At 63.2% G+C, this 26669-nt stretch overlaps 5 protein-coding genes across 6 annotated transcripts; 1 reads left to right on the top strand and 4 right to left on the bottom strand.

The window, feature by feature from the left end:
• Positions 1-29: 29 nt before the first annotated feature.
• On the bottom strand, positions 30-3944 carry SPEM3 (SPEM family member 3). Its single transcript, XM_058705714.1, is given in 4 exon segments — positions 30-324; positions 326-3450; positions 3551-3608; positions 3731-3944. Coding segments are annotated over 4 exon segments (3429 nt in total). The 5' UTR covers positions 3869-3944; the 3' UTR covers positions 30-216.
• A 648-nt stretch (positions 3945-4592) lies between these two features.
• Positions 4593-6459, bottom strand: SPEM2 (SPEM family member 2). The gene is made up of 3 exons (XM_058705718.1): positions 6254-6459; positions 6098-6155; positions 4593-5955 (listed from the first exon to the last, which is right to left on the bottom strand). The coding sequence occupies exons 1-3, from the start codon at positions 6389-6391 to the stop codon at positions 4658-4660; spliced, it is 1494 nt and encodes a 497-aa protein (XP_058561701.1). The 5' UTR covers positions 6392-6459; the 3' UTR covers positions 4593-4657.
• A 2001-nt stretch (positions 6460-8460) lies between these two features.
• SPEM1 (spermatid maturation 1) lies at positions 8461-9785 on the bottom strand. Its single transcript, XM_058705720.1, has 3 exons — positions 9570-9785; positions 9415-9472; positions 8461-9207 (listed from the first exon to the last, which is right to left on the bottom strand). The coding sequence occupies exons 1-3, from the start codon at positions 9705-9707 to the stop codon at positions 8489-8491; spliced, it is 915 nt and encodes a 304-aa protein (XP_058561703.1). The 5' UTR covers positions 9708-9785; the 3' UTR covers positions 8461-8488.
• A 363-nt stretch (positions 9786-10148) lies between these two features.
• NLGN2 (neuroligin 2) lies at positions 10149-24884 on the bottom strand. Of its 2 annotated transcripts, XM_058705715.1 has the most exons (8): positions 24094-24883; positions 20960-21658; positions 18042-18092; positions 15767-15916; positions 15408-15593; positions 15091-15283; positions 14143-14739; positions 10149-13235 (listed from the first exon to the last, which is right to left on the bottom strand). In XM_058705715.1, exons 2-8 carry the CDS (start codon positions 21411-21413, stop codon positions 12362-12364), a joined length of 2505 nt encoding a protein of 834 aa, XP_058561698.1. In that variant the 5' UTR covers positions 21414-21658; positions 24094-24883; the 3' UTR covers positions 10149-12361. The 2 variants fall into 2 exon arrangements, with proteins under 2 accessions (XP_058561698.1, XP_058561699.1); XM_058705716.1 differs by lacking the exon at positions 18042-18092 and having other exon boundaries at positions 24094-24884.
• Positions 24885-25585: 701 nt separating this feature from the next.
• TMEM256 (transmembrane protein 256) lies at positions 25586-26669 on the top strand. Its single transcript, XM_058705724.1, has 4 exons — positions 25586-25726; positions 25979-26010; positions 26261-26341; positions 26436-26669. Exons 1-4 carry the CDS (start codon positions 25642-25644, stop codon positions 26577-26579), a joined length of 342 nt encoding a protein of 113 aa, XP_058561707.1. The 5' UTR covers positions 25586-25641; the 3' UTR covers positions 26580-26669.

Here is a 26669-nt window from a genome sequence, read left to right as displayed (position 1 = left end):
CAGGCGCCCCTGAAGCTTGTTTACTTTTCATCAAATTACGTTTTAATCGCCATATGTGGCCAGTGGCTACTGTATCGGACAATGCAGCTCGAGGGCCTTGGGGACAATGGGTTTCGCTACGTGGCAATGCAGGAGCAGGGACAAGGCTAGCATCAGTCTTCCTGAGGCCCCGTGGCTGGCCAGCGTCGGGAATGGGGCTGGGGTGGATGTCCTCAATCAACCACAGAACACTTCTCTTGTCTCTTTATTCCCAATGCACCTTTGTCCCCTCTTTTTCCAGGGTCCTCTCCACACACTGATGTCCCCACTCCCTGATGGTCTCCGGTGAGTTGCTGGGTGTCTCTTGGCGAATGCGCCTGGGAGACAGAGCTTCGCACTTGTCCCTGCCCAGCTGTCTTTGGCGGGCGTCAAAGACCACATGCCCTACCCGGGTGCCCGACCCAGGACAGTAGGGCCTCCAGTTGTTTTGGGGAGGCATAGACTTCTGGCGATAGTTCTGGCAGGCTGAAGGGATGGTGTTCACGGGACGATACACCCAGTCTTGGCTGCCTGCTCGCCGGGGGGATGGCTGCAGCTCGATCAGTACGGGTACCTCTGAGAAGGTGTGCAGGTCACTGTAGACCACCTGGGGTTTGGAGGAGTAGGAGTTCTGACTCAGTGGAACAGAAATCCATGATAGGTGCTGCTCTGGACCCTCCTTCCGAGCAGCCTCCTTGGGTACAAATGACTTTGTCATTTGTGTTGACCTTGGGGTCTGAGGTAGGCCCGAGACCTGGACAGTGTCAGTACCTAGGACAAGGCCTGGGTTCTTGTGGTGGTCGGGACTTGGGGTAAGGCACGAATCCTTGCAGAGGCCCGATCCCCCAGTAAGGCCTTGAGTCCTGGGGAGGCCATGGTCTTGGGTAAGGGCTGGGCCCTTGTGGGGGCCAGGATCTTGATTGATTCCTGGGTACTTGTGGAAGTTAGGGTCTTGGGTGCGTTCCGGGCTCCTGTGAGTTCCAACATCGTGTGTATGGCCGCATCTCCTTTCGACTTCAGTGGCTTGTGTAAGGCCTGGATTCTTATGGAGATCAGAATCTTGAGTAAGGCCTACGCTTCTGTAGACTCCAGAATCTTGGGGAAGGCCTGGGTTCTTGTAGTCTCCTGAGTCTTGGGTAAGGCCTGAGCCCTTATGAAGGCCAGAGGTTTGGACCAAGCCTGGACTTTTGTTGACTCCAGAGTCTTGGGCAAGGTATGGGCTCTTACGTGGGCAAGAATCTTGGGGAAGGTCTAGACTCCTAGAGACTCCCGACTCATTGGCATTACCTGTACTCTTATAACCACCAGAATCTTGAGAAGGGCCTGGGCTGTTATGGAGACCAGTTGTTTGGGAGCAATCTTGGCTTTTATAGAGTATAGTCTCTTGGTTTTGTTCTAGATTCCTATAGACTCCAGAGTTTTGCATAAAGCCTGAGCTCCTCTGAATGTCAGAAGTTTGGGGAAATGGTGTGTTTTTGTAGAGGTCAGAAGGTTGGGTGAGACATGGGCTCCTAGAGATACCTCCATCTTGAATAGGACCTAGATTCTTCTGGGGGCCAGAATCTTGGGTAAGGACTAGATTCTTGGGAAGTCCAGAGTCTTGGGAAGGGCTTGGACTCTTGTAAAGATAGGGGTCTTGGGGAAGGCCTGGGGGCTTGTTCAGGCCAAGATCTTGAACAAGGCCTGGGTTCTTGTAGGGGCCTGGATTTGGGGCAAGGCCTGGGTTCCTAGGAACTCTTGAGTCTCTTGAAAGGTTTGGAGTCCTTTGGAGGTCAGAGTTTTGGTTGAGGCCCGGACTCTCGTGAAGTTCAGGGGCCTGGGGTTGGATTGGGGGTTGGAACGTCTTGGAGAGCTGGGGAGGGATGGGAAACTGGGAGGAGGGGGTGGATGGAGAAGACTTGGAGGCTGGGGGATTTTGATGGTTGGAGAGTTGACGGAGGACGAAGGATTTGGGAGGCATAAGAGGCAGAGATAGAGTGCATGGTGGAGGAATAGTGCCCAGCACGCTCTGGCCACCGGTTGGAGAATGAACGCAAGGTTGTGAAGGTATGGCACCCTTGGAGTAGACCACGCACTTGGGGTAGACTGGAGTCTGGGAGTCTGTGTGTTTCCTCTCAGAGCTGCAAGGGTGGAAGCTGCAGTAAGGGAAGGTCTTGGGCTGTAGGAACTTGTCTTTGGCGTCATTTGAGATCTTCCATTCCATATTCCCCAACTCCAGGTAACCCAGTATGGACCCTGCGGAGGGCTTGGCACTGTCCCCACTATGTGGCTTCGGTGTCTGCTCCGCTGCACCAGAACTGCCCAGACCCTGCCCCTCTTGGGCCCTGGGGAGGGTGCCCAAGTCCTTTCTGGAATACCCAGAGTTCTGGGGCGGGCACACGTGGCATAAGTTCTGCTTTGTCCTGCGGGCATCGTAGACCACCTGGCCAGTGGAGAGGCCTTGGCTGAAGGCAGTCGGGGTAGAGGGAATAGGAGTTAGGATGGGGGTAGGTATGGTGGCAGAGACAGAGATAGGAATAGGGACAGGAGCGGTAGTCAGGGTCATGACCAGAGCTGAGGTTGGGACAGAGATTGAGCCAGGGGCTGGGGTAGCAGTTGGGGGAGGCACTGGGGCAGAGGCGGGAGCAGGGAGCAGGGTGTGAGGGGTGGAGGTATAGGTCACAGGAGCATGGGCCGGAGGGAAGGCTGGGGCATGGGCTATTGTGTGCTCAGGACTGTGACCCAGGGAATGGGCTGAGGGGTGCTCAGGGTCATGGGCCTGGGCAGCAGTGTGCTGGGTGTGCTCAGGGGTGAGGCCTGGGGGATGTGGAGGGGCCTGGGCTGAGGCATGCTCGGGGGCAGGGGCTGGGGAGAGGATCTGGGCTTGGGGGTCGGGGTGCTCAGGAGTGAGGGCCGGGGAGGAGGGCTGGGCCTGGAGGGGGTTGTGCTCAGGGGTGTGGGCCGGGGGGGAGGTCTGGGTCTGGGTCTGGGCCTGGAGGGGGTTGTGCTCAGGGGTGTGGGCTGGCGGGGAGGTCTGGGCCTGGGCCGAGTCGTAGTCTGGGGTCTCAGTCTTGCTCTCAGGCAAGTGGAGGGGAGCCATGTCTGCCTTGCTCATCCTGGGGAACTGGGAAGGTGTCTCGTGCCTGGAGAGGAAGGGCGCCCGGGCCTCTAAGGCTGTGACCTGAGGGGCCTCCCCGGCTCCCATCACCCCTTCCTTCCACAGTCCCCATGGCGCGTCCACAGGACCCCCTGTGTGTCCACCACGAGGCGGCATCCAGCGGCACCCGGAGGCCTTCTCGTCGTTTCTGCCTACTCTCCAGGAGTCCAGGTGGTCGGAGCGCCCCGGCAGGAAGCGCCGATGGTAGCCGGAAGGGACTCTCGAGCACAGGTTCTTGGGGTCCTCGGAGCAGCACGCGCACGTGGGACGGTGGCCCACGCCTCTGGCTTGTTTGTCTGCAGGGAAATCGGGATGGGACGAGGCCCGGCTTCCTGAGGGGCCCGAGAAAGGGGGACAGGCCCACATCCCCTTGAGGCCACGCTGGGGCCCGCTCACCTTTGGGGAAGAGGTGACGGAAGAGGATCCTCAGGTTGCTCTTCAGATGCCTCCAGAGCTGAGGGACGCGGGGAAAGGGGGAGTCCGGAAGTGGGGTGAGCCCCGAAGGCCCGCTGCCCTCCCGCCTCGGCCCCTTTGAGGCCCCCCTCCCCCGCCCCTGGTGCCCAGCCCTGCCCTGACCAGAGTCACCACGTTGATCCCCACATTGAGCAAGATGAAGCTGCCCAGAATCAGAAGAATTGAGTCTCCGAGGTCCTGGCACTTCCTGGGGTGGGTGCCAGAGCACCCTGGCGCTCCGGGGTGGGCTCGCTGTCCCATGGCCGGGGGTCCCAGGACTGCCTGGGCCCCCTGGCCCCCACATACTCGCTAGGAGCCAGGCTCCCCTGGCGGGGGAGGGGGAGAAGGACTGGGTCATAATGGGGCGGGCGGCTGGGGTCACAATGAGGGAGGGCCGGGGACAGTGTGCCCTGGTAACTAGGTCACCTGAGCCCGGACAGTCAGGTGGGGCCTGGAAGCCCGCGTGCCTGCCCCGCGGCCCTGGCTGGGTCCCCCACTGCCCGCTGCCTCACTCCATCAAACACGCACATTCCATCCCCTTGGCGGCTCCTGAGGCCGGGGAGACCTTGGCCTCAGAGCCCTGGGGAAGGCCCGGCTGGACCCCAGAGCCCTGGCACGCTTCCTGCCCTTCCCCGGGCCGTGGTCCCGGCTGTGCCCACACGTGGAACCCACGGGTCTGGAATCTGACCTCACGGTCTCGCGTGGGGCTGTGCCTCTGAGCCCACTTTGGGATCAGGGTGACAGGGACCCAGCGTAGGTGCTCAGGGACCCGTGGTTTGGAGTCTGCCGCTGCAAGATGTCCTTAGTGCGTGGCACGGGACGGGGGGGAGGGGGGGGTCTGCGGGGGCGGGGGGGGGCGTGGCCGCCGCCGAGGGGAGCCTCACACCGATAAGGGGACACTGGCTTCTCGTGTCAGGAAGCCAAGAGCAGGGACCCGGGCTGGCAGGAGGAGGGGACGCTTCCAAGCCACAGAGCATCACAGCGCTTCCTGGACTTTGTGGCTCTTTATTCCTCTCTCCACGCCCCCCCACCGCCCACGTTCCCCGCCGGTCAGTGGAGTTTCCCGTTCTGGCTCCTGTGCAGGGAGGGCCTGGAGGCCGAGGTGCAGGGGGGCGGCAGGGAGCTGGCCCGCGCTCTGCTCTCCTGGACCTGCCGCTTCAGCTCCAGGCTGTCGTATACCTGGTAGCTGCCATTGGCCCCCGGGGTCCGGCTGAGTGGCCTGAAGGTGGGCTGGGCTGGGGGCCGCTCGGGAGCCTGGACTTCGGGCAGGGGCTGGGAGGAGCGGGGCAGCAGGGCTGAGCCGGGAGCCGGGGCCCGTCGGTGGGAGGTCTCGCCCAGCACGGTGAGGGATGCGGTGGTCAGAGGGTGCCGGGCGGGCGTTGCCTCGGTGCATTCGCCGGTCCGGCGCCGAACCTCGTGGGGGTCCTGGGCGCCTTGGCCCAAGTGCCCCGTGGATGGGTGGGGGCTGCGGTTGGACTGGCTGTGAGCGTGGCCAGGGAGGCTCTGCCGGTGGGCCTGGGGGGAGCAGGGCTCCCGGGCCTCGGGCCGGGACCCCCGGGGCACCAGGGCACAGGGGGGTCCGGAGCCCTCCAGACCACGCCGCCGCTGATCCCGGGAGTCATGGAGTAGCTGGGCCCCTGAGGGGTAAGGGCTGTGTTCCGCGGGGACTCGGGAGGGGCCGGGGGGCAGCCGGCGGAGGGGTGGTGGAGACGGGGTCTGCCGCTCAGCCTCCAGATTGCCCCAGATTCGGGACTGGGGGCAGTGGGGCCCGTAGGACTTCAGCCTCAGCTCCGACTTGGCCTCCACGCGCCTGGGCATGCGGCGCAGCTCAGGTGACAGGTACAGAGAAGGTGGTGGCAGGCTGGCCAGGATCCCACCCTGGCGGCCCCACAGCCCCAAGTTGGAGGGCAGGCCCACCGGCTGGTAGAGCCCTCCCCAGCCCCGCCATGGGTACTTGGGGTGCGGGAAGGATAGGTCATCCTCCTCCAGGCAGGAGTCTAGGTTGTCCTCATCAAAGGAGGGCACTGGCCGCAGCTGTGACATCTTGCGGCTGTGACAGTGACTGTGGAAGACGGAGCGGTTGGGAGGGAAATGCCTATGGTTCCTCAGTCCCCACTGGTGGCTGCAGGGGCGGTGGTGGCCGGGGTGCCGGCCACGGCGGTGGCTGCAGCGGCGGTGGCGGCGACAGCTGCAGTGGGGGCTGCGGAGACGGCGGTAGGAGGAAGAGCGATGGCAGGTGGGCCAGGCCATCTTCACTTCTACAGGGTCCAGGGCACAGTGGATGTGAACGTCTTGGGTCTTGGCCGGGGCGTCTTTGGGGGAACCTTCGGAAGCCTGGAAGATTTCATCTGGGGGCGACGAGAGTCCGTGAGGACAGGGTGAATGTCAGAAGAGCTCGGGGTTGGGAACAGTGCGGCCTGGGTTTCTAGGGTGGTGATGGTGACATCGTGGGGGGGGGGTGTCCCCTATCTCTCTTGCTGCCATACTCACTTTCCAGATGAATCCACTGTATCATCTTGTCTAAGGCATTCTGGAGTTCATGCCACATCTGGGGGTACGGTGGGGTGGGAGTGAAGACCACGCCCGCCCCCAGCCCTCTCCACCCCGGGGGGGGGCGGGGGGGCCCACGGCCATGCCGTCACTGACCGCGGTTACCACGTTGATCCCAATGTTGACAAGAATGACGAGACCCAGCAGCAGGAGCAGTAAGTCGTTGGCACCCTGGGGAGCTTCTTGGTATTGACTGCAGGACCCCAGGCTGTCATAATAGAGCTGGTTTTCCATGGTGGGGGGGTCCTAGGGCCACCTGGGCCACCGCGCCCCCCCCCCCGCCCGTGACCACACTGTGCTCATGCCAGGACCTGGGGACACCTACCAGCTGGTGAGGCTGTTGGGTCACAATGAGGCACATGGCAGGGGAGTCACAATGAGCATCTCTTTTATCCACTTGGCTTGCTCTTTATATGGCCGTCTCTGACCTTGGCTGCCACCTGATGGGAGTCCGGTCCCCAGATACCCCAGAGCTCCCTTGGTCTCTCTGTCTCCATAGGGCTTTGCTTAAGTCAACACCTGATTGCGGATTTGCAAAATATGGTGGCTGTGGGTACAAGACAGTCTTCATAGGGACTGAATCAGCCAGAAAGGATTTCCTCCAGTGCGTTGTTCTTTCGAGACCTTAGGGCAGCTTAGTAGCCTGATGGAACCCTCCACCCGCGCCCACTTGGGGCCAGCAGCTAAGGTGACAGCGAGAGTCCCCTCTAGGGTTGCAGTTTTCTCTCCCTGTCCTGCCAGCGGCTGCAGCCATAGGCGTTGTGGTCACTGAAGCCAAGCTCTGAAGCTCTTGGCTTCAGAGCAAGACTGACCGCCAACCGTGGTCTCTCCCCTTCCTAACCCACTGCCCTCCCACTGGCCCATCCCTCCAAGTTGAAACACTGTTGGCTCCCACCTTAAGAAAAAAAACTCATGAAATACACAAAGCACAGCACAGATGTAATTGTCGATGTGCCAAAAGGAGTCTTCTTTTTTTTTTTTTTTAAATTTTTTTTTCAACGTTTTTTATTTATTTTTGGGACAGAGAGAGACATAGCATGAACGGGGGAGGGGCAGAGAGAGAGGGAGACACAGAATCGGAAACAGGCTCCAGGCTCTGAGCCATCAGCCCAGAGCCTGACGCGGGGCTCGAACTCACGGACCGCGAGATCGTGACCTGGCTGAAGTCGGACGCTTAACCGACTGCGCCACCCAGGCGCCCCAAAGGAGTCTTCTTTTAAACCAGGTTCGTGGCTGGGGGTCCGTGCAAGTGGTGCCCCGGGGACCTCTAGTCTTTTGTTGGCTTGAGGAACAACTCGGCAAAAAAATAAAGGAAGAGCCGATGGGCAGGGTGTTTCCCCTCCAGCCTCCAAACGCCTAGTAGGTACACGCTCACTGAAGGGAATCAGCTTAAAGCAGGCTGATTCACAAAGGGCCTTCGAGGACTCCACCTGCTACGGAAGGTGAGGTCCAAGCTGCTTCCGCCTGGGTGCCTGCCCTCACGTGGCTTCCCTTCCCTAAGGTCGTGCCTGTGCACGTGTACGTGGGTGCATGCCTGTGACCCCAACTGTCTAGGAGTGGGGTAGGGCCTGGGTTTCCCTGCTCTCTGTGGATGGAATATTCTGATGAGTTCACACGGCAAGCTGAGGAAGGTGGGAGATTCTGCTGGGCCAGGCTGACTCGGTGGCCGTGAAATCTACCCGTGAAATCTACCCGAAGCCTCAGGGGCCGCGAGGTTGATCCCTGGTGTCTGTGTGACCGCGAATAAGTCCCTTATCCTCTCTGAGCCTCGCTCTCCTCGTTGTGACAGGCAGGTGCCAATCAGAGGAGCGAAGTCACAGAGAATGTCCCCAGGATTTCATCCTCTGCTCTGAGCCTGCTCTGGGGTACGACAGCCTCAGGTCCCGGCCGGGAAATTCTGAAGGCCTGGATCTCTCGGCCGGCCAGCCACCCTCCAAGAAACCAGGGCTTAAGAGGCAACCACACCGCGCCCTGTGGCTGCAGCCTACCTCTGGCGGAAACCAGGCCGCTCAAGGGCTGGGGCCATGGGGATGGGGTCCCCCTCTAGTGCAGGTCTGCCTGAGGATCTGGGGAGGGATTTGGGGGGCCTGGTCTGGGCACAAAGGGAAACAGGGGAGCTACAGGTGGGAACGTTGGAAGGAAGAAAGAGCTGCGGGCAGGGCCCAGGGCAGCCAAGAGGTGGATGAGGGTCCTTAGGGCTCTCTAGGCCCCGTTGCCAGGGAGAGCGTTGTCTTAGCGACCAGGGCTTTTGGGTGCCTGGGGGCCCTGGCACCCCCTTCCCCCCCACACCATCACAAACCACCTCCTCTCTTCCTTTTATTTGTCTCCCGGTCACCTCTCTGCCAGGGAACGGTATACCCAGTCCCTGCCCGTCCCCTCGGCATTGCTGGACTTGGAGATCAGCGGGTAGCAATGGGACAGGGCCTCTACCTCGCGGGTCAGCTCCCGGAGGCGCCGCCTCACTTCTCGGGCGTCATACAATACGCGGCGCGAGGAGGGGCGCCCGGGGAGGTCAGGGACGATTGCGGGGCCCTGGGCAGGGGGCGGGGCCGGAGGGGCAGGGGTGCCCTGCTCCTGCTCGGCCTGGGCCCCCACCCCCGCGCCCGCGCCCGCCCCAGAGCTGTCGTGGCTCAGGCCCTTTGGGCTCGGGGGTGGGGGGTTCACCGGGTACACGTAGGCCTCCGGGCCCAGCTCCGACTGCATCCCTCCTTTGAGGGGCTTTCCTTCTACGGTCTGCTGGAAGCGAATGGTGTGGGGAGCCCAGAGCCCCTGGGTGGATTGGAAGCTTTCCCAGTCTGCGCAGTGATCCCAGTTGTGGGAGCAGACTGCTGGGTGCCGATGTGGGGGCTTCTCGTCGTCGTCGGTGTCGGGGGCCCAGGCGACCGGGCGGTGCGCCCGGCGCCTCGAGGAGCCCCTGTGGCGATGGCGGCGAGTGGGTGGGGGGGTCACGGTCATTTTCACGGGGTCCATGGTGCATCGAAGGTGGACCGCAGGGGCGCTCTCTTTCGGAGGCTGGGTCTGCTTCTCAGGTGAGGATGGCTTAGAAGCTTCTGTGGATCGAGGGGAGGCGAGAGGCCGGGGGAGGGGGGGAGGCTGGTTCCTCCAGGGATGGGGAGGGCGGGGCGCGGGGTGGGGGGAGAGGGGGCACCGCCGTGGGGTCTGAGAGGGGAGAGCCGGAGGGGAAGGGGCCGGCTCAGGGTCAGGCCTGGAGACCCCTGGGTCCTGCCTCTCCTATGCCCCCAGCAGCCTCCGCTTACCTTTCTCATAAACGACACGGAACACCCGATGTAAGAAGGCGCGGAGTCTGCGCCAGAGCTAGGCGATGGAGAACACAATGACCCCGGGCAGGCCCCAGCCACCAGGCTCTCCCCCAGCCCTCCTGCCGTCCCCCTCCCACCAGAACCGCCCTGACCAGCGTCACCATATTGATGCCAATGTTAATGCAGATGATGAGACCCAGCAGCAACAGGATGGAGTTGCCCAGGTCCTGACAGCTGTTGGTGCTGGAGCTGGGATATGAGGCCCAGCCAGGCCGCGGCCGCTCAGCCATGGCCGTGGGGGTCCCTAGGGCCACCGGGGCCCCTAGGCCCCCAGCCCACTGTGCCCACAGTGTCTGCCCGCCTGCCTGTCCCAGAAGCTCCTGGGGGTAAGTGGGTCACAATGATGCCGGGGCTCTCCCTCACAATGTGCCAAGAGGGAGAGTCTTGGGCCCGTGGCTGACCCTCTGGCCTGTCTGCCCCCATCAGCCCCTGCCCGCTCCTCCTCTACACCAGGCTCAGCCCCTGCCCACACTTGGGCCCTGAACGGAACTCCCCAAACAACCCTGCCACCATAGCAGCCTCACCCCAGCACCCTTTCCCCCTTTCTCTCAGCCCTTGAAGCCATCAGCCGAGATGGGCCGTGGGCTCCGACTGCCTCCCCGGCGCGGGCAGGGGGGCCTCCCGACGGCTCGTTTCCTCGGGCCCCCACCCCCATCAGAGCACGCACGAACAACAGTTAAATTTTTATATTTACAATATTCTCTTCATCTTTTGCCAGGTTTAAAAATGTGTACAGAGCCGCGAAGGGTTGGGGCAGGGACATGGGATTGTCAGGGGGTTGTTCTGGGGAGAGGGGCTGGGCATTGGAGTCCGTGGCTGAATCATGGGGTCCCCCAGCCCCCCTCCCGTGCCCCAGCTTGGGGGGGGCATCTGTCTACAGGGTTCGGGGCCCAGGTCCCTAGCATTTAGAGGACGTGGCTGTTTGGAGAGGAGCTAGACCAGGCAAGGGGAGGGGGCAGAAAAGAACTAAGTCTCCATGGGGGGAGGTGGGAGAAGGGACAGTCAGGAGGCAAGGGCTTTGGGGAGCCAAGGCCAGGGGTTCTGGACCCGGGTGTGGAAGACAGCACCCCACCCCTACTCAAGTTTGGCACAAACCCGCAAAATGCCAGCAGGCGAGGATTCTCCTCCTGCTGGTGTCCCTTCAAACCCTTCCTGACGACGTTCCTGTCCCCAGAGGCCCAAGCCCTTTGTCCTGGGGCACCTCCTTCCCGGGCAGTCACCTCACACATGTCCTTTCAGATTCTCCCTGCTGCTGTCTGCCCAGGCCCCGCCCCCCACTGCCCCTCCATCTGTTCCTGGGCACGGCTGACCTCATTCTCTCCCCAACCTGTCCCTCGAAGCCTCGCCCCCCTGCTCTCCCCCGCGCCTTTCCTTGAGCCCTGGCCGGCTGAGGGAAGGGGGGCCAGGTCAGAGAAGGGGAGGACATCCAAGGGGAGAAGGTGGTCTGACATCGAGACGGGATGGCTTCAAAGAGGGAGACAGGGTTGGGGGATTAGGACACCGAGGCACCGAGGGAGGGGATGAGACACAGTGAAGAGCGGAGACACAGGCGGGACCCTTGTAGCTGCCGCTTCCCCTCCCCCCCACCCCGTATCCCCCCCTCCCCTGTCTCCACAGTTACCTGCCCTGGCCCAGGACTGGGGAATCCTTGGCACGTTTTGAGGGTCTTCCCCCCACCCCACCCCTCAAACCCACCTACGCAGTTTGGCACGGATGAGCAATGATCTGAGGACTGAGGGAAAGGCTGTCCTCAGACCCCAGTGAGGGCTTTGGTCAAACATGCATGGCCTCTGTGGGTGGCACGCCATGCCCCCCCAACTTAGCATCTCTTGGAGAGGGGCAGAGCTCTGCCCCCAGGAGTTGTACCTCCCCCCACCCCCCCAGCTTCTGTCTGTCGGGAGTCTGTCCCCACCTGCCGGGTGGGGAGGAACGGGGCGCTAGGCCTTCTTGGACCCGGCGGGGAGGCCAAGGAGCGCCGGAGAGCCGGGGGCCATCCGCATGGGAACACACACATCCTCATGCATGAAGGCGTTTCCACCCAGAGAAATGTGTCCCGGACCCGTGGGGAAACAAGTTCCCCGGGGAGCACGGGGGTGCACGGATCTCCTCCCTCCCTCCCCCTGGCAGGGAATCTGTGTCTGTCGTCTGCGAAGGCCAGGCCCACCCAGAGAACGTGCTTCATCTGACATATGCCAGGGGTGGGGGGAATAAACATGCTTGGCTGGGGCAGAGAGGGGTGGGGCAGGGGGCCGGGGTGGGGGTGGGCGGGGGGACTGTGATTTCCTCGCTACTTCCCAGGCACCACCCTGCCGTGTCTGTCCGGTGGCCAAGGGTCACGGGTCCGTGAACACGCCATTTCCAGGGTCTCCATGGGGTGGGGGAGGGGAGGAGGTGGGAGAAGGCAGGAGGGAACGGGATTCTGGGGTACAAATCCCCGCAGAAACTCTTCGAGGGGGCCAACATGTGTCCAGGGCGGCAAAAAAAAAACCTCACCCTGCACATGGCAAAACGCACCCCCTCGTGAGAAAGCACACCTCCACGTGGGAAAACACTTCCACGTTTCCGCACACCTAAGACTGGTGTCCCAATGGAGGGGACGAAACGCCCCCCCCCGAGTTGTTCCGAGGCCCAGGTCCAGAGAAGAGAAAGGGCCTCTCGGCATCCTGGCGAGGAAAACCCGTGTCCACCTCATGCTCTTCCGCGCGTGACGCCCCCCCCCCCCCCGCCCCCGCCACTCCCCGCGCAGGAAAAGCCTGTCGCCGCCGAGCGGTCCTCCCTGCCTCCCCCCCCCAGCGGCACTGCCCGCCGGCGGGGGGTGGGGGGTGGGGGGTTCGTGGGGGTGGGGGGACGGCTGGGGAGGAGGAGGGCCTCCCCCCGCCGCCCCCTATACCCGAGTGGTGGAGTGGGGGTGCGGTAGCGTGTTGTTGTGGCTGGTAGCGGTGGGGGGCGGCGGGGGGAAGGGCCCGAAGGGGTGGAGGGAGGGGGGCGGCGGCGGCGGCGGGGGCCCCAGGCCGCTGGGCAGCAGGGTCAGCGCCCCGGGGGCCAGCAGAGGCACGTCGTCCGGCGCCCGGCGCAGGGCCAGGGTGTAGTCGGGCGGGCAGGCGGGGCGCAGGGCCTCGGCGGGGTCCGCCCCGACGCCGCCCGCCCGCTTCAGCTGCAGCGACACGAGCTCCTCCTCGGGCGGCAGCTCGCGGCCGGCGGCGGGCAGCAGGGCGCCCCCTCCCGGCACGCCGGAGCCCGAGCCGCCCGGGGGGCTGAGCCGCCGGCACCGCAGCTCCTGCCGCCGGTCCCGCTTGTAGTAGAGCGCGGCGAAGGCGAGGATGTTGAGGAAGAGGAGCGAGGCGCCCACGGCCACCGTGACGCTGAGCTCCGTGGAGTAGTCTCGGGAGTCCCCGGGGAAGCGGTCGTAGGCCCGGGGCCCCGGCTCGGGCTCGGGCTCGGGCGGCAGCGTGGCGGGCGGCGGGGGCCGGCGGGTGCCCGGGGCGCCGGGCGGGGGGCGCGGCGGCCAGCGCGTGGCGTAGGGCGGCAGGCGCGTGGTGGTGGTGAAGAGCTCCGTGTGCAGGTTGTGCAGGTGCGGCACGAGCTCCAGCCAGAAGGCCACCTTGTTGGCGCGGTAGTTGTCGCGCACGCGCGGCTTCAGGCCGATGTGCAGGTACTGCTTCTCCTTGCTGTTGAACTTGCTCCACACGACCTCCTCGAAGCGGTTGGGCTTGGTGTGGATGAACTTGGTGTCCTGCGGCACCGGCTGGTTGGGGTCGCTGTGGGCACAGGAGGGCGGGGAGAGGGGGAGTGAGGGGGAGGCCCCGAGGGGGAGGGGTGGGGGACGGGGTGTGTGTGCGTGTGTGTGCGCGCGCGCGCGCGCCCCACAGAGATGCAGAGAGCCCGGGACACGGAAGGAAAGCCAGAGAACACGAGACAGGAAGAGAGACAGCCAGGGAGAGAGGCAGCCGCTGAGACCGAGTGAGATGGACACATTTTAGAGGGGCGCCTGGGCGGCTCAGTAGGTTAAGCGTCCGACTCGGCTCAGGTCGTGATCTCACATCTCCTGGGTTCGAGCCCCGCATCGGGCTCTGGGCTGACAGCTCAGAGCCCGGAGCCTGCCTCGGATTCTGTGTCTCCCCCCCTCTCTCTCTCTCTGTCTGTCTCTCTGCCCCTCCCCTGCTCGCGCTCTGTCTGTAGCTCTCAAAAATAAATAAAAACGTCAGAAACCGAGAGTCGAAGACACAGGAGAGAAACCAGCAGGCAAAAGGTAAACAGAAGAGAGAGAGGGGGAGAGGCATCCGTGGATTCGAAGAGACGGTGAGAGAGAGCCGGACAGACACAAATCCCCACACACGCTCACATACACAGCCCCGAGCATCAGACCGCGAGCAGAGTGTCCGGAGAGAGGGAGGAGGAGGGCGGGAGAGACAGACCCGGAGCCAAAGCCGCCAAGCGAGCCGCCCCACCCCGCGAAGGACAGGGCCCTCTGTGTCGGACCCCGCGGACGGTCAGTGCGTGGCACTGAGGAGGCGTCCAGCAGGTGCCTGGGCGGAGAAGGGTCAGGGTTAGATGCCGGAATGACGACTTGGGGAGTGGGGGGCGCGAGGGAGACCGCGCGGAGGGTGGAGGGTGTGTGCGCCTTGGCCTGCAGGGGGCGCCCCACCCGGCCCCGCCGGCCCTCACCCGGTCTTGGCGAAGTTGGTCCAGTAGGTCATGACCACGGCGCTGAGCATGACGTCATTCTTGGAGAAGTTGCACGGGAAGAGGTCGGTGGCGCCCACCATGGGCACGCCGAAGACGTAGGGTAGTTCGTCCCCGTGCGCTGCGTCCGCCCACTCGGGCCGGCCCTCCGCCTGGCAGTGGTGGTAGAAGGTGTAAAAGTACACCGGGGACTGGTAGTCAGCGTGCAGCTTGGCGGTGGCCACGGCCGGCGCCACCCACTGGTGGTCTGTAAAGAGCGCAAGCAGCGTCTTTCGGCGCATCTCGCCGTTGTCCCGGTCGGCCCAGTCCGTGTACATGAACTTGATGGTCTCTCGAAGCACATCCTTGCCCTCCGGATAGCCATACAGGTTGTCCACGAAGTTGGAGACGGTGAAGTCAAACGCGCTGGCGGAGACCCCGTCCTCGCTCTCCGCCGAGTCCTCTACGAACTTGAGGCCTTCTCCTTGGTTGACACCAATGAGCATGTCATAGTTGAGGAATTCTCCCTGCTGCATGAGGATCTCAGGGTCATCGGGGACGACGTCACCGTCCACCACGGGCCCGAAGGCGATGTGGTAGCTGGGGAGAAGGGGTCAGGGTCTCATCACCTGCCCCCTGGCCTCCTCTCAGCTCATAGCCTGCTGAGCCCTGTGCTCACAAGACCCTTCTCCCCTACTTAAAAATCTGCCGAGTCCTTCGGGGCGCTTGGCCTCTCGGGAAGTCGTCCCTGAAGCACCTCATGGCACCGTGCGCCCCCTCGCTCTGTTTGGGCACCTCCGCTTAGGGAAGGCTTCCGAGAGAAGAAGGCGGGGCCGGTGGGGGGGCCCGAAGCCCACCTCTCCTTGCCTGCGGACACCTCTCACCCTCAACCTCCTTGGAACCAACAAGGCAAGTGAAGGCCTGGCCCCGGGCCCTCTCCCACCCCCATACCGGGCGGGCTGCACATCCTGGTCCACCAGCTCCCGGGAAGGCTTCCGGCGCAGACACTCCACAGCCTCGGCGCTGTCCTCGCGGTCGCAGCCCACCTTGGCCGCCAGCAGCCGCGTGTACTTGAGCGGCTGGTAGTTGACCGACCAGCTGGAAATGGCAGTGCCGCTCTGGGCGATGGCCTTCTGGAACAACCCTGGCAGGGACAGGCAGACCTCAGGCTGGGCTGTGTTAGCCCAAGGCGGGAAGGGGGCGCCCGGGAGCATCCGAGTGTGGGAAAGGGGACGGGAGGAGGGGGCAGGCGGCGGGGTGGCCAGTACCTTCCGAATGGTGAGAGAGGATCAGAAGGTTGACACAGGAGGCCCCTGCTCCAGATCCAAAGATGGTGATGCGCTCGGGGTCACCCCCAAAGTGGGCAACGTTTTCGCTGAGCCAGCGCAGGGCCTGGATCTGGTCCAGGAGGCCGTAGTTCCCTTTTGCAGCCTGGTCCCCGGTGCTGAGAAAACCTGGGAGGAGAGGAGGAGAGGGCCTTCCTGGGGGTGTCGCAGCACCCCGGCCCCCTCTCTGGGCAGCCCGGTCTAGCCCAGAAGCCCTTCCGCTTCTGCCGGGTTGAAGGGAACGCCGCCCGCCAGGGCCCCCTCCCGGACTCCAGCCCCTAGAGTTGGCCGTCCACCCTCACCGAGCACCCCAAGTCGGTAGTTGAGCGTGGCTACAATGACGTTGCCGTAGGCGGCCAGGACGGAGCCGTCGAACATGTTGCCGGTGCCCTCCATGTAGGAGCCGCCGTGCAGAAACAGCATCACGGGCTTCTTCCCAGAGTCCCGGATATCTGCGTGGGGAGGGGGTGGGCGGTGGGCCAGGGTCGGGGGACAAGAGCACAGTCAGACCAGAAGCAGCACCGCCCAGCTCCCGGGGCTACGGAGGACCGGCCCCGGAGCTCAGGGGACGTGTCGCTCCCATCCCTGGGGGGGCAAGACCGGATTCCCCTCCCCCCCCTCCCCGTCTAGCCCTGGCCGAAGGTCCCTCCTCACCTCCTGCCAGTCTGCCCCACGGCACGTCTCCCAATGCCACACAGACCTTCCGAGAAGCCTAAGAGGCCGGGGTGAGTGGGGGACCCTCCCCAGGGCATCTGCTGGACCCGGGGGACCCCCCAACCCACACACACACGCAGCAAATCGCCTTCCCGCTCCTAGGGAGACCAGACTCCCAAGTCTGGCGCTAGGGATGCTGGGAGGGTCCTGGCCGCTCCTCAGACTCAGGCCTTGGGCCTCAAGTCCATGTGGTAGCCTGGTCTGTGGGTGAGGGGGTGCCAGCCTAGGGTCCCTGGGGGCTTGGTCTCCTCCCCGCCCTAATTCCTTTCTAGGTCACCTCCCCAGTTACCATGGCAACCCCCAGCCTAATTACTGTGCAGGAGGAGGCAGGGTGGGAGAGAGCCTGCCTGATAAAGCCAGGGCCCGGCTCTGTACTCTCAGACCACCCCCCCCACCCAACAAACTGGCCTGACCCTGGGTTCTGCACCGGACATCCCTCTTGCCATGTCCCTAAAGGATCCCGTCAATCACTGCCACATGTGGTAGGCCCTTGAGGCCCTCCAGACCACACCGAGGAGTGACAGATTCCAGAAGAGGGTGGGAGCCTGGGAGGGCCCGCCACAGTGGTCCCCAGGGCTATGGCAAGTACCCTCCCTTGCAGCCCCTCCCACACGATTCAGCCACAGCGCCAGGCTGGGGTCACCCATGGCCCCATGGGCCCTCCTCCTCCTTGACACCTGCCATGTCTGACTAGCCTGGGCATTCAACAAACGAGAGCCGGGCCTGGGCCTCCACAGCCCATCCCCAGGGCCTCTGCTCACCTCCCTCCTGCTGGAAACTTTGCTCCTGCCACGAGGTCAGCCCGCAGGCCACTGAGACACTCCCCTCCACCCCTACGGACAGCTTTCCAGCCTCCAGTCTCTCAGGACCTTCTCTGCCACCTCCCCCTGCCTGCTGCCCTCTCTGTGCCCTCTCCAAACCTCGTTCTTCCCCTTGCTCCAGACCCGGGCTGGAGTCCGCCCTGCAAGGCTCTCTCTTAAAGTCCTCAGTTCTCCCCCTCCGCCCCACCCGGCACCTCCACTCCCAGTGTGGGAGGAGGGGGGGGTCAGAAAGGGAAGGAGCAGGGAGGGGAGCTGGGGGCGACAAGAATTCAAAACCAACAACAAGAAACAGGATCAAGAAAGAAGAAAGAAAGAAAAAAAAACAACAACCAAAAAACAAGAAGCTCTCGGGGGGCAGATTCGACAAGAAAAGAAAAAAAAAAAAAAACCCAAAAACCAAAAAGATCCTTTTTTTTTTTTCGGAAAAAAAGAAAAAAAGAAAAAAGTTCTTTGCATTTTGTTTTCCTTTTCAAAATTTTGCGGTGAAACTCCAAGATATTGGGCCCTGCTTTCAAAAATTTCCAAATTCTTTAATTTGCTTCGAATGTTTGCGTTTCCTGCATCTGATAGGCTTTTGGAAATCGTAGCAGGCTTTTGGTTCTGCCGTTTCAATTGTGCCATCAATTTGCCAACTTTAGATTTTTGTTTGTTTCCAATGTCGTTTTGCTCCAAATTAAAGTTTGTGTGGTTTTTTTTTTTTGTTTGTTTGTTTTTTCCCTCAAATGTTACTTGTCACGAGTGGCAAACCAGCCCAAATTTCTGTCAAACTCTCAACATCCAATTGTGTTTTCACTTTTATTTTTGCTGTGTTTAGCTTTTCTTGCAGGTTGGCTAGTGGGTCCGACATGGTGCGGATTGCCTTTGCAGTTTTCGTAATTCGCGTTTCGAATTATTACAAGTTTTTCTTTTCTTTTCTTTTTCGTTTTTAGTTGGGACAACGACTTAGGGGCCTGGAGGGCTGCGGGGGGCATTTAGTTAGGGGCAGGGCCGTGACCGTCCTCTTATCAGCAACCACATGCAGCGGCCGGATTTTTAAATCTACCTGTGTCCGGCGGATTGAGCGTCGCCTCGTCACGTTTTTTTGTGAGCGGACCTAAGACCGGGAACACAAAACAGAGAAAAAAGGACAATTTTGTGGGGAAAGATGGGGGTCGGGGGGAGGTGGTGGATGGGGAGGGGAGGGCAGAAAGCAGAAAAGGGGAGGGTGGGGGCAGAAAAAATAAGCCAAAAAAAGCAAAATTTGGTCGCAAGAAAAAGAAACCAAGAAAAGAGAAAAACGTTTCTACAACCCGATTTTGTTCCCCTTCCCGGAAAAAGTCATGCCCCAAAGAAAAGGCTGGTTTTGGAGGTGGGGGGGGGGGGGGCCGGGGCCTGAGTGGGCTGAAGCCTGTTTGAAAGACATTGACTTGGCTTGTCGAAGTGTTTGCTAATCGCTGGAAATTAAGCGGTGTTAGAGGTGGGGGTGGGGAGGGGAGGGGAGGCCCACCCGAGCCCGGGTCACCAAGGCCAGCTGTACCACGGGGCCACCACTCGCACAGGCCCTCTTCAGGGCCCGCGCGGCACCTGCCTGCTCCCCCAGACTGAGAGACGGGGGCTGCAGCGGAAAGGACCGATCCGGGGGGGCAGAGCAGAGACACCCCCCCCCCCCCAGCTCACAGCCCCTGGAGGCCCTCAGCTGCCCACCGGAGGGCTGGGGGTAGATCAGTCGGGCCGCCCGCCCGCCTGTCCAGCCTCTCACCCGCCAGCACGCCTCTCCCTTCCGCACTCACGGGCCTGGCTTCTCACCCCACCTCCCCAGTGTGGGGCGAAGCAGGGAAAGGGGTCATCAGGTCTTGCCCTCCATTCCACCTTTTCCCTCTGCACCCCCCAACCTCCCCCCTTACCCAGGCCTACTCTCCCCCACCCCGGTCCAGAACGGTAAACTTCCCACCGGGGGCGTGAGCACCACCCCCCACCCCACCCCCACCCCGCCACTGCTCTAACGCCAGAAAGCGCCCCCTCCCCAGTTCGGGGTTCGGTCCCCACATAGGGAACAGGAAACACAGTGCCCTGAGCCAGCCTGACACATAAGGTGCCAGCCAGAAGGTGCCGGGAGGCACAAAGTGTGCCCCTTGTCAAGGAAAGGCCCCAGACTGGGCTCGCAGTTTGGTTTCAGGTTTCTTCCAGACTGGGGAATGGTCAGGGGAGAGCTAGAGCCCAGGAATCGGAGGGGTCCCCCCCCCCCCCCCCCCCCCCCCGCCTCCGTCCCCGCCGGCTGATTGATCTCTCCGCATTGACATAAGGACCAGCGCGGGGAGGGACGGGTCTGCAAGGCCTAAGCCAGTCTCTGGAAGGCTTCTCCCAGCTGGCGGTGATGGCCCCGTAGGGACCCAGTAGGATCAGGACCCGCTCTCTACACCAGGAAGCGACTGGGGATGAAGTCAGCAGGGCACGTGTGGGCGTGAGAATGTTGTGCGTCTGTGCCCGCGCGTGCGCGAGCGCGAGGGCGCGCCTGCCTGAGTCAACCTCTTCCTCCCAGAGCTGATGTGAAGATTCAGTGAGATCACCTGAATGTGTCAGGCCCCAAGCAGGTCTGTGATAAGAGACGGTTAAAAATACAGAGTACCGGGTGGACGACTCACAGGCCATCGTTAGGGGTAGGTAGGCTGTCGGGGTGGGTGGCCCGTGAGAGGGCAGGGGGGCGGGGGTGGACGGCCCTCACGTGGAGGGGGTCGCGGTATTGGGGAGGAGGTGTGGGGTGCATTGAGGTGCTTGGGATCTGGGTAGGATTACAGTAGATGAGACTTCTGAGCGTCGTGGGCATGGGTTGCTAGGAGGCATGGTTTCTATGGGAAGGGTGGTTACGGTGTTGGGGTGCATGGCTGGTACAAGGAACACAGGGTGGCTGGAACGGAACGTGTTGGGAGTGAGGTGTCCGAGCACTGGATCTGTGGGTAGGGGAAAGGGCTGTTGGGCGCACTGTCACAGCCTGAGTCGTGACGCGAGTCCCTTCCTGGGGCTAGGGAGGGTTGGGGTAAGCGACGCCTGGGAAGTGTTGAGGGTGCTGGGGACTGTGGTGTGAATGGCCACGTGCGGGGTTACTCGGGTCAGCGCTCTCGCTAGGTCACGTGATCCATAGGTGGCCGTGTGGGGGTGTTCTGGAGTAATGATATGGGGGTGTTCATGGACATAGACGGAAGCAGTGATACAAGGATATCATATAAGGACAGCTGGAAGGTACCCTGAGAGATACCCCGTGTGCTGAAGGCTGGCCCGGGGAGAACTTTCCGGGCAGTGTGCTGGGGGCCATGTGCCCTGCTGGGGCGCACCTCACGAGGGCAGCCCGCTCCAGAGCCCTGAGGGAAAGATGTTCTGATGGGGATGGGTGTGCTGGGCTCTGAATGGAGGGGCCCCTGGCGAGGCAGGGGGTCCCTGATCCTTCAGGGGTGCACAGGGGTCGGGGACAGAGCTGTCTGAAGAGGAGACGCTGAGCTCGGGTGAGGCCCTCTGGATGCGATGTGGGAGGTGGCAGTCTGTCCAAGCACACCTGGAGGAAAGGGAGTCTCTGTCTGTCTTGAGGGGCAGAAGTCACTGAAGTGGGTATTCCTCGGGAGGAGCCCAGGCCTGGGCGTGGGAGGTGGCACAGAGCTGGAGTGGGCGTCTAGGCGGGTAACAGGTCCTTCCGATGCCTGGTCACCCTCAGGGGCCACTCTGTGCGCGCCTTTGCGGGGATGGGGTCGCTAAGCCCCCAGAGAACGTCCGGGGTGGCTGTCTGTGGGATGCGTTCCTGGGACTGCCCGCCAGGCGCCCGGGGCCACCCTCGGAGGGCACTCGGCGCCCGCAGGCACACAGCGCCTCTCACGTCCCCCCCCCCCCCCCCCCCCCCCCCGCAAAGGCCAGCAGGTGCCGGCGCCCGAGGGTCCGCATGCGCGTTTGTGGCCTGCGTCCACGGGGTGCCCCGCCTGGTGCCCGCGCCCTTACCGTCCTCGGTGGGCACGTAGAGGTTCAGATACAGGCAGTCCTCGCTCTGGTTCTGCACGTAGGTGGCGGCCGCCTCCAAGTTGTCGGTGAACCACACAGGCAGCATGATTGCGGGCAGCGCCCCGTGCAGGTTCTGCGGGCAGGCGGGCGGCAGGGTGGTGGCGTTGCGCACGCCGGGCCACGAGGCGGGGGCCTCGGGCGGCTGGAAGCGGCGGGCGCCCAGGGGTGGCGTGGCGTAGGGTACGCCCAAAAACTGCACGACGGGGCCCAGGATCTCGTTGTTGAGCTCACGGCGCACGCCGCGCACTCGCCCATAGGCCGTGTTCACCACTGGGAAGCGCTCCTCCCCGAGGCTGCTGAGGCCCAGGCCCGGGCCACCCGGGGAGCCGCCAGGACCCCCTCCCCCCCGTTGAGCCCCTGCCAGCCCCACCAGACACAGCGCCAGGAGCCACATGCTGATCGGGGGACCCCCCCTCCCTCCCCGGGACCCCCCCCCTCGGAGAGAGAGAGAAGGGGGGGGAGAGGGAGGGAGGCCCCCCTTGCCCCAGGAGGGGGGAAGGGGGTGGGGGAAAGGAGGGAGGAGGGGGGTGGGGAGGGACCTGGGTTAGACTGGACAGAGAAGGGGTCTGTTCCTCTCCATGGAGGGGGCGAGGGGTGGGGAAGGGGAAAGAAATGGGAGAAGGTGAAGGCAGGCCCGACCTGCAGGGGGAGGAGGGACGGGGTATGCAAGAGACAGACAGACAGACAGACAGACAGACAGACAGAACAATACGGAGAAGTGGAAGAAGGGAAGGGAAATTGGACAGGGCAGACAGAAGGGAATGGGGAAAACAAGAGACAAGTGGTTAGTGACTTGGAATCCACACCAAGTTGCCCCCCTTCTTCCACCGTCCGGCCCCCTAGCGCCTCCCCCTCCCACCCCAGCACCCCACCCCCAAAGCAGGGACCCAGATAGAAAAGTCTAAGGCTAGGGTAGGGTCAAGATGCCGCACAGGTCCAGGACAGAGCCAGAGGAGAAGCAGGCCAGCTCCCCAGAACCAGCCTGCCCCCCACCCTTCCAGCTGCTTTGTCCCTCCTAGGCAGGCGTTGCTGGGGGACTCAGGAGTCCCAGTTCCCACCTCCCTGGGAGGGATGAGAGAGACAAGGAAGAGAAAATAAAAATACCAAGTCATTAATTAGCAGGAAGTGGCGGGTTTGTTTATACGTGTTAATTACTCCTCAGCTGTGATTTCCAGGCACTGAACCCCCAACCCGGCCAGACTCGGGCCCTTCTTGGGACCACAGGAGCCCAGCACCTTTTCCTTCCTTCCACAGCCCATCCCCTAAGAATCTGTGCAGCAGGGGCGGGGGGGGGGGAACCCCTTTCCCCCAGGTGTTCCTCATTCCTTCCATCAGGAGTTAAGGTGCCTTGAGGCAGGGCCTCGAATAGGCAGGGGATGCTGGAGGGGCAAATCCGGGGACAGATGTGTGATCCTGCGGCCGGTTGCCGGGCGACGGGATGCTGCCCCGCAATGTTACCTCGGCAACCGGCTGCAGCTTTAACCCTAGAGGGGGGTCTGGAGGAAGAGGGGAAGGGGCTGGCTTGGTCACGGGGCACATTCAGGGCATGAGGGCAGAGGCGTGAGTTTTCCCCAACCTTAGCATAGAGAAAGAAGTGTATATGTTGAGGGGAGCGGGAGATTGGGGCCTGGAGAACCCTAAAAGATCCGCCTCTTGCCCCTTGTGGGCCAATCAGAGCCTAGCCCTAGTGACCAGGCCTCTGGCTGGGGAGAAGGGGTGCTGAGGTGGGTTTGGAGGGCATCACATGCGTCCACCCACTGCCCCCCTCCCACAGTCTCCAACAGCCTTGGACCCCAGACGCCTCTTCCATGCGTGGCATTTTGACCTCCGTCCTGGGGGGGGGGGGTCAAACCTCGGCTTTCTGCTCACCCCATCTCAGCTACTGATGTCCCCTTCCTTCCCCTTGCCAGCCCCCCACAGTTGCTGCTCTGATGCCTGGATGCTCAGGACAGCAGGGACAGGACAAGAGACAAGATCAGACCAAAGGGGCAGACACCCAGGTCATTCCAGCAAGCGCCCCCTGTCCCCCCCCCCCCGCCCCCCCAACAGCCGCCAGAGCTGTTTGCTGACGCGGGGTTTTCGGAGCCAGGCGCCAGCCCGCGGGTGGCTCTCTGCAGGTGTCAATTTATTCCAGAGCTGAGGACACAGGAATCCTTACCACACACACCCAGTCGTGCCCTCCCCCTCTTCAGGTCCTCTTAAGCTCCTGTTCCCCCATCACCAGGAGGGGGCTTGGGGCTGGCTCCCTCAGGATCTCCTCTGTCCAAGCCAGGCTGGGTTCTGCTTCCATGGCCCTGCCTCCCCCTCCCCCCCCTACTAACATGGTCTGTTTCTGCCGCCACCCCCCCCCCCTTTAAGGTACTTTGGGCCCCTGGCCTCCTCACTGCCAGCTTCTCTCCCTTCCCTCCCCTCACCTCTCTCCTCTCCATGATGCTCCCTCGGAGCATCTTTCCCGGCCTCTTCCAGCTTGCTCTCGTTTCTGCCTTCAGTCCTTTCCCCTTCTCTCTTCTACATCTTTCCACATCTCCCTCCTCGCCGTGGCTCATCTTTCTCTCTCCTTCAAACCTCTTCCCCAAATTTCTCCCTTAAGCCCTTTCTACTTCTCTCTCTCTCTCCCCTCTTTCCCTATCTCTGTCTCCCCCATTTTCTCGCCCCATCTCTGTCTGCCACATCTTTCTCCCCCTCCTTCTCCCTGTCCCTCTGCCTTGCTCTCTCCATTCCTGCCCAGGCCTGACTCCCCCAGCCGGGGAGAATTGAGGGAGGGGGGCTCAGGCCGCAGGCCCCCCCCTCTTCCTGCAGTGGGGAAAATGGCTTGGCCGGGAAGGGGAGAAGGAGGGGGAGGGGGAGATGGGAACACACGGGGTCTGTGGGCCCATTCAAAGGATCATTCATGGGCTGGAGAGAGGCAGAGACAAAGAGACCGAGACGCAGAGACACGGCGAGAGCATCCCTAGGCGGAGACACGCAGACAGAGCAGGCTGGGGGGAAACCAGGCGCAGGGAGAGAGATGGGGAAAAGGAGACCCCAGTGGACCGCCACGCACCCCCCTCCACCCGGCCCGGCTTAGCTCCTACCTGGCTCAGCCCTGGGGCCGTGGTGCCTCCATCCAGGGCTCCGAGTAGGGGGCGGATGGGCTTCGGGAGGGGGGCGGCGGCCTCTGAGCCCCCGCGGCCCCGCAGGCCCAGCCCCCGCCCGCAGCGCCTCACCGGGCGGGGGAGGGGGATCGCCCCAGCCCCGGGGGGCGGGGCCGGGATCCAGTCGATCCCCGGGGAAAGGAGAGGTAGGGGATGGGGTCAGGAGGAACCCGAGAACAGGGAACCCCGCAGTGGGGCCGGCGGAGCGAAGAGGGGGCAACGAGACAGGACTGGATTGGGGATCCACTGGCTCCGTGGGCCGGCTTCGAGGGACCAGAAGGTGGTACAGGCGGAAGATCCTAAGGGATCGGGTGCGGGAGGAGGTGTCCACGGCAATCCCCAGGGGCCCGGAGCCCGGGAGCGCAGGATCCGCGGTGCAGGGGCAGGGATCCAGCCGGAATCCTCGGGGAGGGGGAGGGATCTAGTCGATCCCGAGGGCGGGCGGGAGGGGGAGGTCCAGGGAGTCAGAGGAGGGCGGGAGCCGGGTCTGGAGCCCCGGGGTGGGGGTCGGCAGGGCTCCTAGGAGGGGCAGCGGGGGTAAAGGGGAGGCTTCGGGAGACGCTCAGCAGCCAGGAGGCCCGGACTCCTGGCTCCGCGCGCCGGGGCCCGCCCGCCCCGCGTCCATCCCAGCCCGAGAGTGATGATCCGCCGGCGGAGCAGCCGCAGCAGCCCCGCGCGTCACCGCGCGGCCGCCTCCCCCGCCCCCTGCGGAGAGAGCGGCGCACACCCCTCGCTCGTACCCGCCTGCCCGCCCGCCCTCCAGAGTGTGGGGGGATTGGAGACGGGAGAAGGGGGCGGGAGCGGACAGACCGACGGATGGACGAAGCGGGCCGGGGCAGGGTGGAGACATCGCCCCCACCGGGTCTCCCACCCTCCAGGCTCCCGCGGTTGGTGGGTTGGGGGCGGGGGCGGGGGGGGGGGAGGGGGAGGGTGAACTCAAGGGGGCGGGGCATCACACGAAGAGGGCGGGGCCTTGGATCCGTGGGAGGGGCCATCTCGACAGTGGGCGGGGTTTTGACGGCGGTGGGTGGGGCTTGGTTACCCGAGCGGCCGCCTCCTTGTGAGAGTAGGCCTGGTTTAAAGCTGAAAAGGAGGAGCCAGTGGGGAAAGGGGCGGAACTCCGCGTGGGGACCGGGATCTTTGGAAATTGGCCGGAGGTGGGGGGGTGGGGGTAGGTATCGGAAGGAGCGATCAACTTTGAAAGTGGGCCAATCCGTGACGCAAATCCTCTAGTCCCGCCTCCGCGCCCCGCCCCTCACTGCTCCGCTCCTCCGACCCTGATTGGTTCTTGTTTCTCCGCCCGCCACGCGGCTTCGCCACTCAGCAGAGCTTTTACAAAGGCGCAAGTACCCGGGTGAGGACCTGGACGCTGGAATGAACACGTCCCGGATTGGGCACTTTTGGACATTATTTGCATGGGAGATTGGGATTGGCTGGCCTCTTGGGTGGCCTGGGCGGTGTTCCTCCGGCGCGTGACCATCCACTGCCATGGCCGGGCCGGGGGCTGCTTTCCGCCGCTTGGGCGCCTTGTCCGGAGCCGGGGCCTTAGGCTTGGCCTCCTACGGGGCGCACGGTCAGGGGGCTGGGGTCGACTTTCGGGGTCTGGTGCAGGGGCGGGGTCTATGGGAAGTGCCGGCTTTCCCCTCCACCGGACAGCCCTCTGCCTGGTCCAGTTTGGTCCCCAGAAGCGCCCATGTGCGTTTCCACCAATGAGACGCCTTCTGGGGGCACCCACCTGGGCCCTCCCTGGGCCCTCCCTCCACCCGGGAGTCGGGGCGGTGGAGGCAGGTGCTCGGACTGGTAACCTTTGCCTCTCCTTCTACAGGCGCCCAGTTCCCGGATGCCTACGGGAAGGAGGTGAAGGGACTTGGGGCTGCCCAGCTTCCGGGTCTAGGAGCGCCCCAAGTCTGGGGTCGCTGAGGGAAGTAGGGGAGGGGCGGAGCACCGAGGGCGGCGAGCATGTGCCGTGGGTGCTGGTGGGACAGGCGAGCCGGGACTTTAGCGGGGGGACGAACTTTTTCCGATGTGCCCCCACGGGATGCAGGCACCAGCGTTGCTTAGGAAGTGTCTTCCCCCACCCCGCCTTCCATGTCTCTTTTTCTTACAGCTCTTCGACAAGGCCAACAAACACCACTTCTTACACAGCCTGGCTCTGTTAGGGGTGCCCCATTGCAGAAAGCCCCTCTGGGTAATCCTACCCCCATGCCCAACCCTGACCGTGCCCCACCAGCTCCCTCCGTCCGCCCTGTTCTTACTGGCCTGTATTCTTGTATCTCCTTCAGGCCGGGTTACTGCTAGCCTCTGGAACCACCTTATTCTGCACCAGCTTTTACTACCAGGCTCTGAGTGGAGACCCCAGCATCCAGACTTTGGCCCCCGTGGGAGGGAGCCTGTTAATCTTGGGCTGGCTTGCCTTGGCCCTTTGAACTTCTTTGTAATTGATTGCTGGGTACTTCTTTAAGAGTTGGAGCAGGGAGGGGATTAAAAGGGAAAGGCAAATAAAGAACTCGAGTCTT

The sequence above is a fragment of the Neofelis nebulosa genome, chromosome 16 (genome assembly GCF_028018385.1).
Source record: "Neofelis nebulosa isolate mNeoNeb1 chromosome 16, mNeoNeb1.pri, whole genome shotgun sequence".
Lineage (NCBI taxonomy): Eukaryota > Metazoa > Chordata > Mammalia > Carnivora > Felidae > Neofelis > Neofelis nebulosa.
Note: the sequence above shows the minus strand (reverse complement) of the source record. Positions and strands in the feature narration are given on the sequence as shown.

Excerpts from the sequence above, each read along its gene's own strand:
- TMEM256 (XM_058705724.1), top strand. The coding sequence starts at position 25,642 with ATGGCCGGGCCGGGGGCTGCTTTCCGCCGCTTGGGCGCCTTGTCCGGA. Across the intron at positions 25,727-25,978 it reads GGCCTCCTACGGGGCGCACG|GCGCCCAGTTCCCGGATGCC; the intron begins GTCAGGGGGCTG and ends CTCCTTCTACAG. Across the intron at positions 26,342-26,435 it reads ATTGCAGAAAGCCCCTCTGG|GCCGGGTTACTGCTAGCCTC; the intron begins GTAATCCTACCC and ends TATCTCCTTCAG.
- SPEM2 (XM_058705718.1), bottom strand. The coding sequence starts at position 6,391 with ATGGAAAACCAGCTCTATTATGACAGCCTGGGGTCCTGCAGTCAATAC. Across the intron at positions 6,156-6,253 it reads GGATCAACGTGGTAACCGCG|ATGTGGCATGAACTCCAGAA; the intron begins GTCAGTGACGGC and ends CCGTACCCCCAG. Across the intron at positions 5,956-6,097 it reads ACAGTGGATTCATCTGGAAA|ATGAAATCTTCCAGGCTTCC; the intron begins GTGAGTATGGCA and ends CGTCGCCCCCAG.
- NLGN2 (XM_058705715.1), bottom strand. The coding sequence starts at position 21,413 with ATGTGGCTCCTGGCGCTGTGTCTGGTGGGGCTGGCAGGGGCTCAACGG. Across the intron at positions 15,917-18,041 it reads GCTCAATCCGCCGGACACAG|ATATCCGGGACTCTGGGAAG; the intron begins GTAGATTTAAAA and ends CTCCCCACGCAG. Across the intron at positions 13,236-14,142 it reads ACCAACTTCGCCAAGACCGG|CGACCCCAACCAGCCGGTGC; the intron begins GTGAGGGCCGGC and ends CTGTGCCCACAG.
- SPEM1 (XM_058705720.1), bottom strand. The coding sequence starts at position 9,707 with ATGGCTGAGCGGCCGCGGCCTGGCTGGGCCTCATATCCCAGCTCCAGC. Across the intron at positions 9,473-9,569 it reads GCATCAATATGGTGACGCTG|CTCTGGCGCAGACTCCGCGC; the intron begins GTCAGGGCGGTT and ends TCCATCGCCTAG. Across the intron at positions 9,208-9,414 it reads CCGTGTCGTTTATGAGAAAG|AAGCTTCTAAGCCATCCTCA; the intron begins GTAAGCGGAGGC and ends CTCGATCCACAG.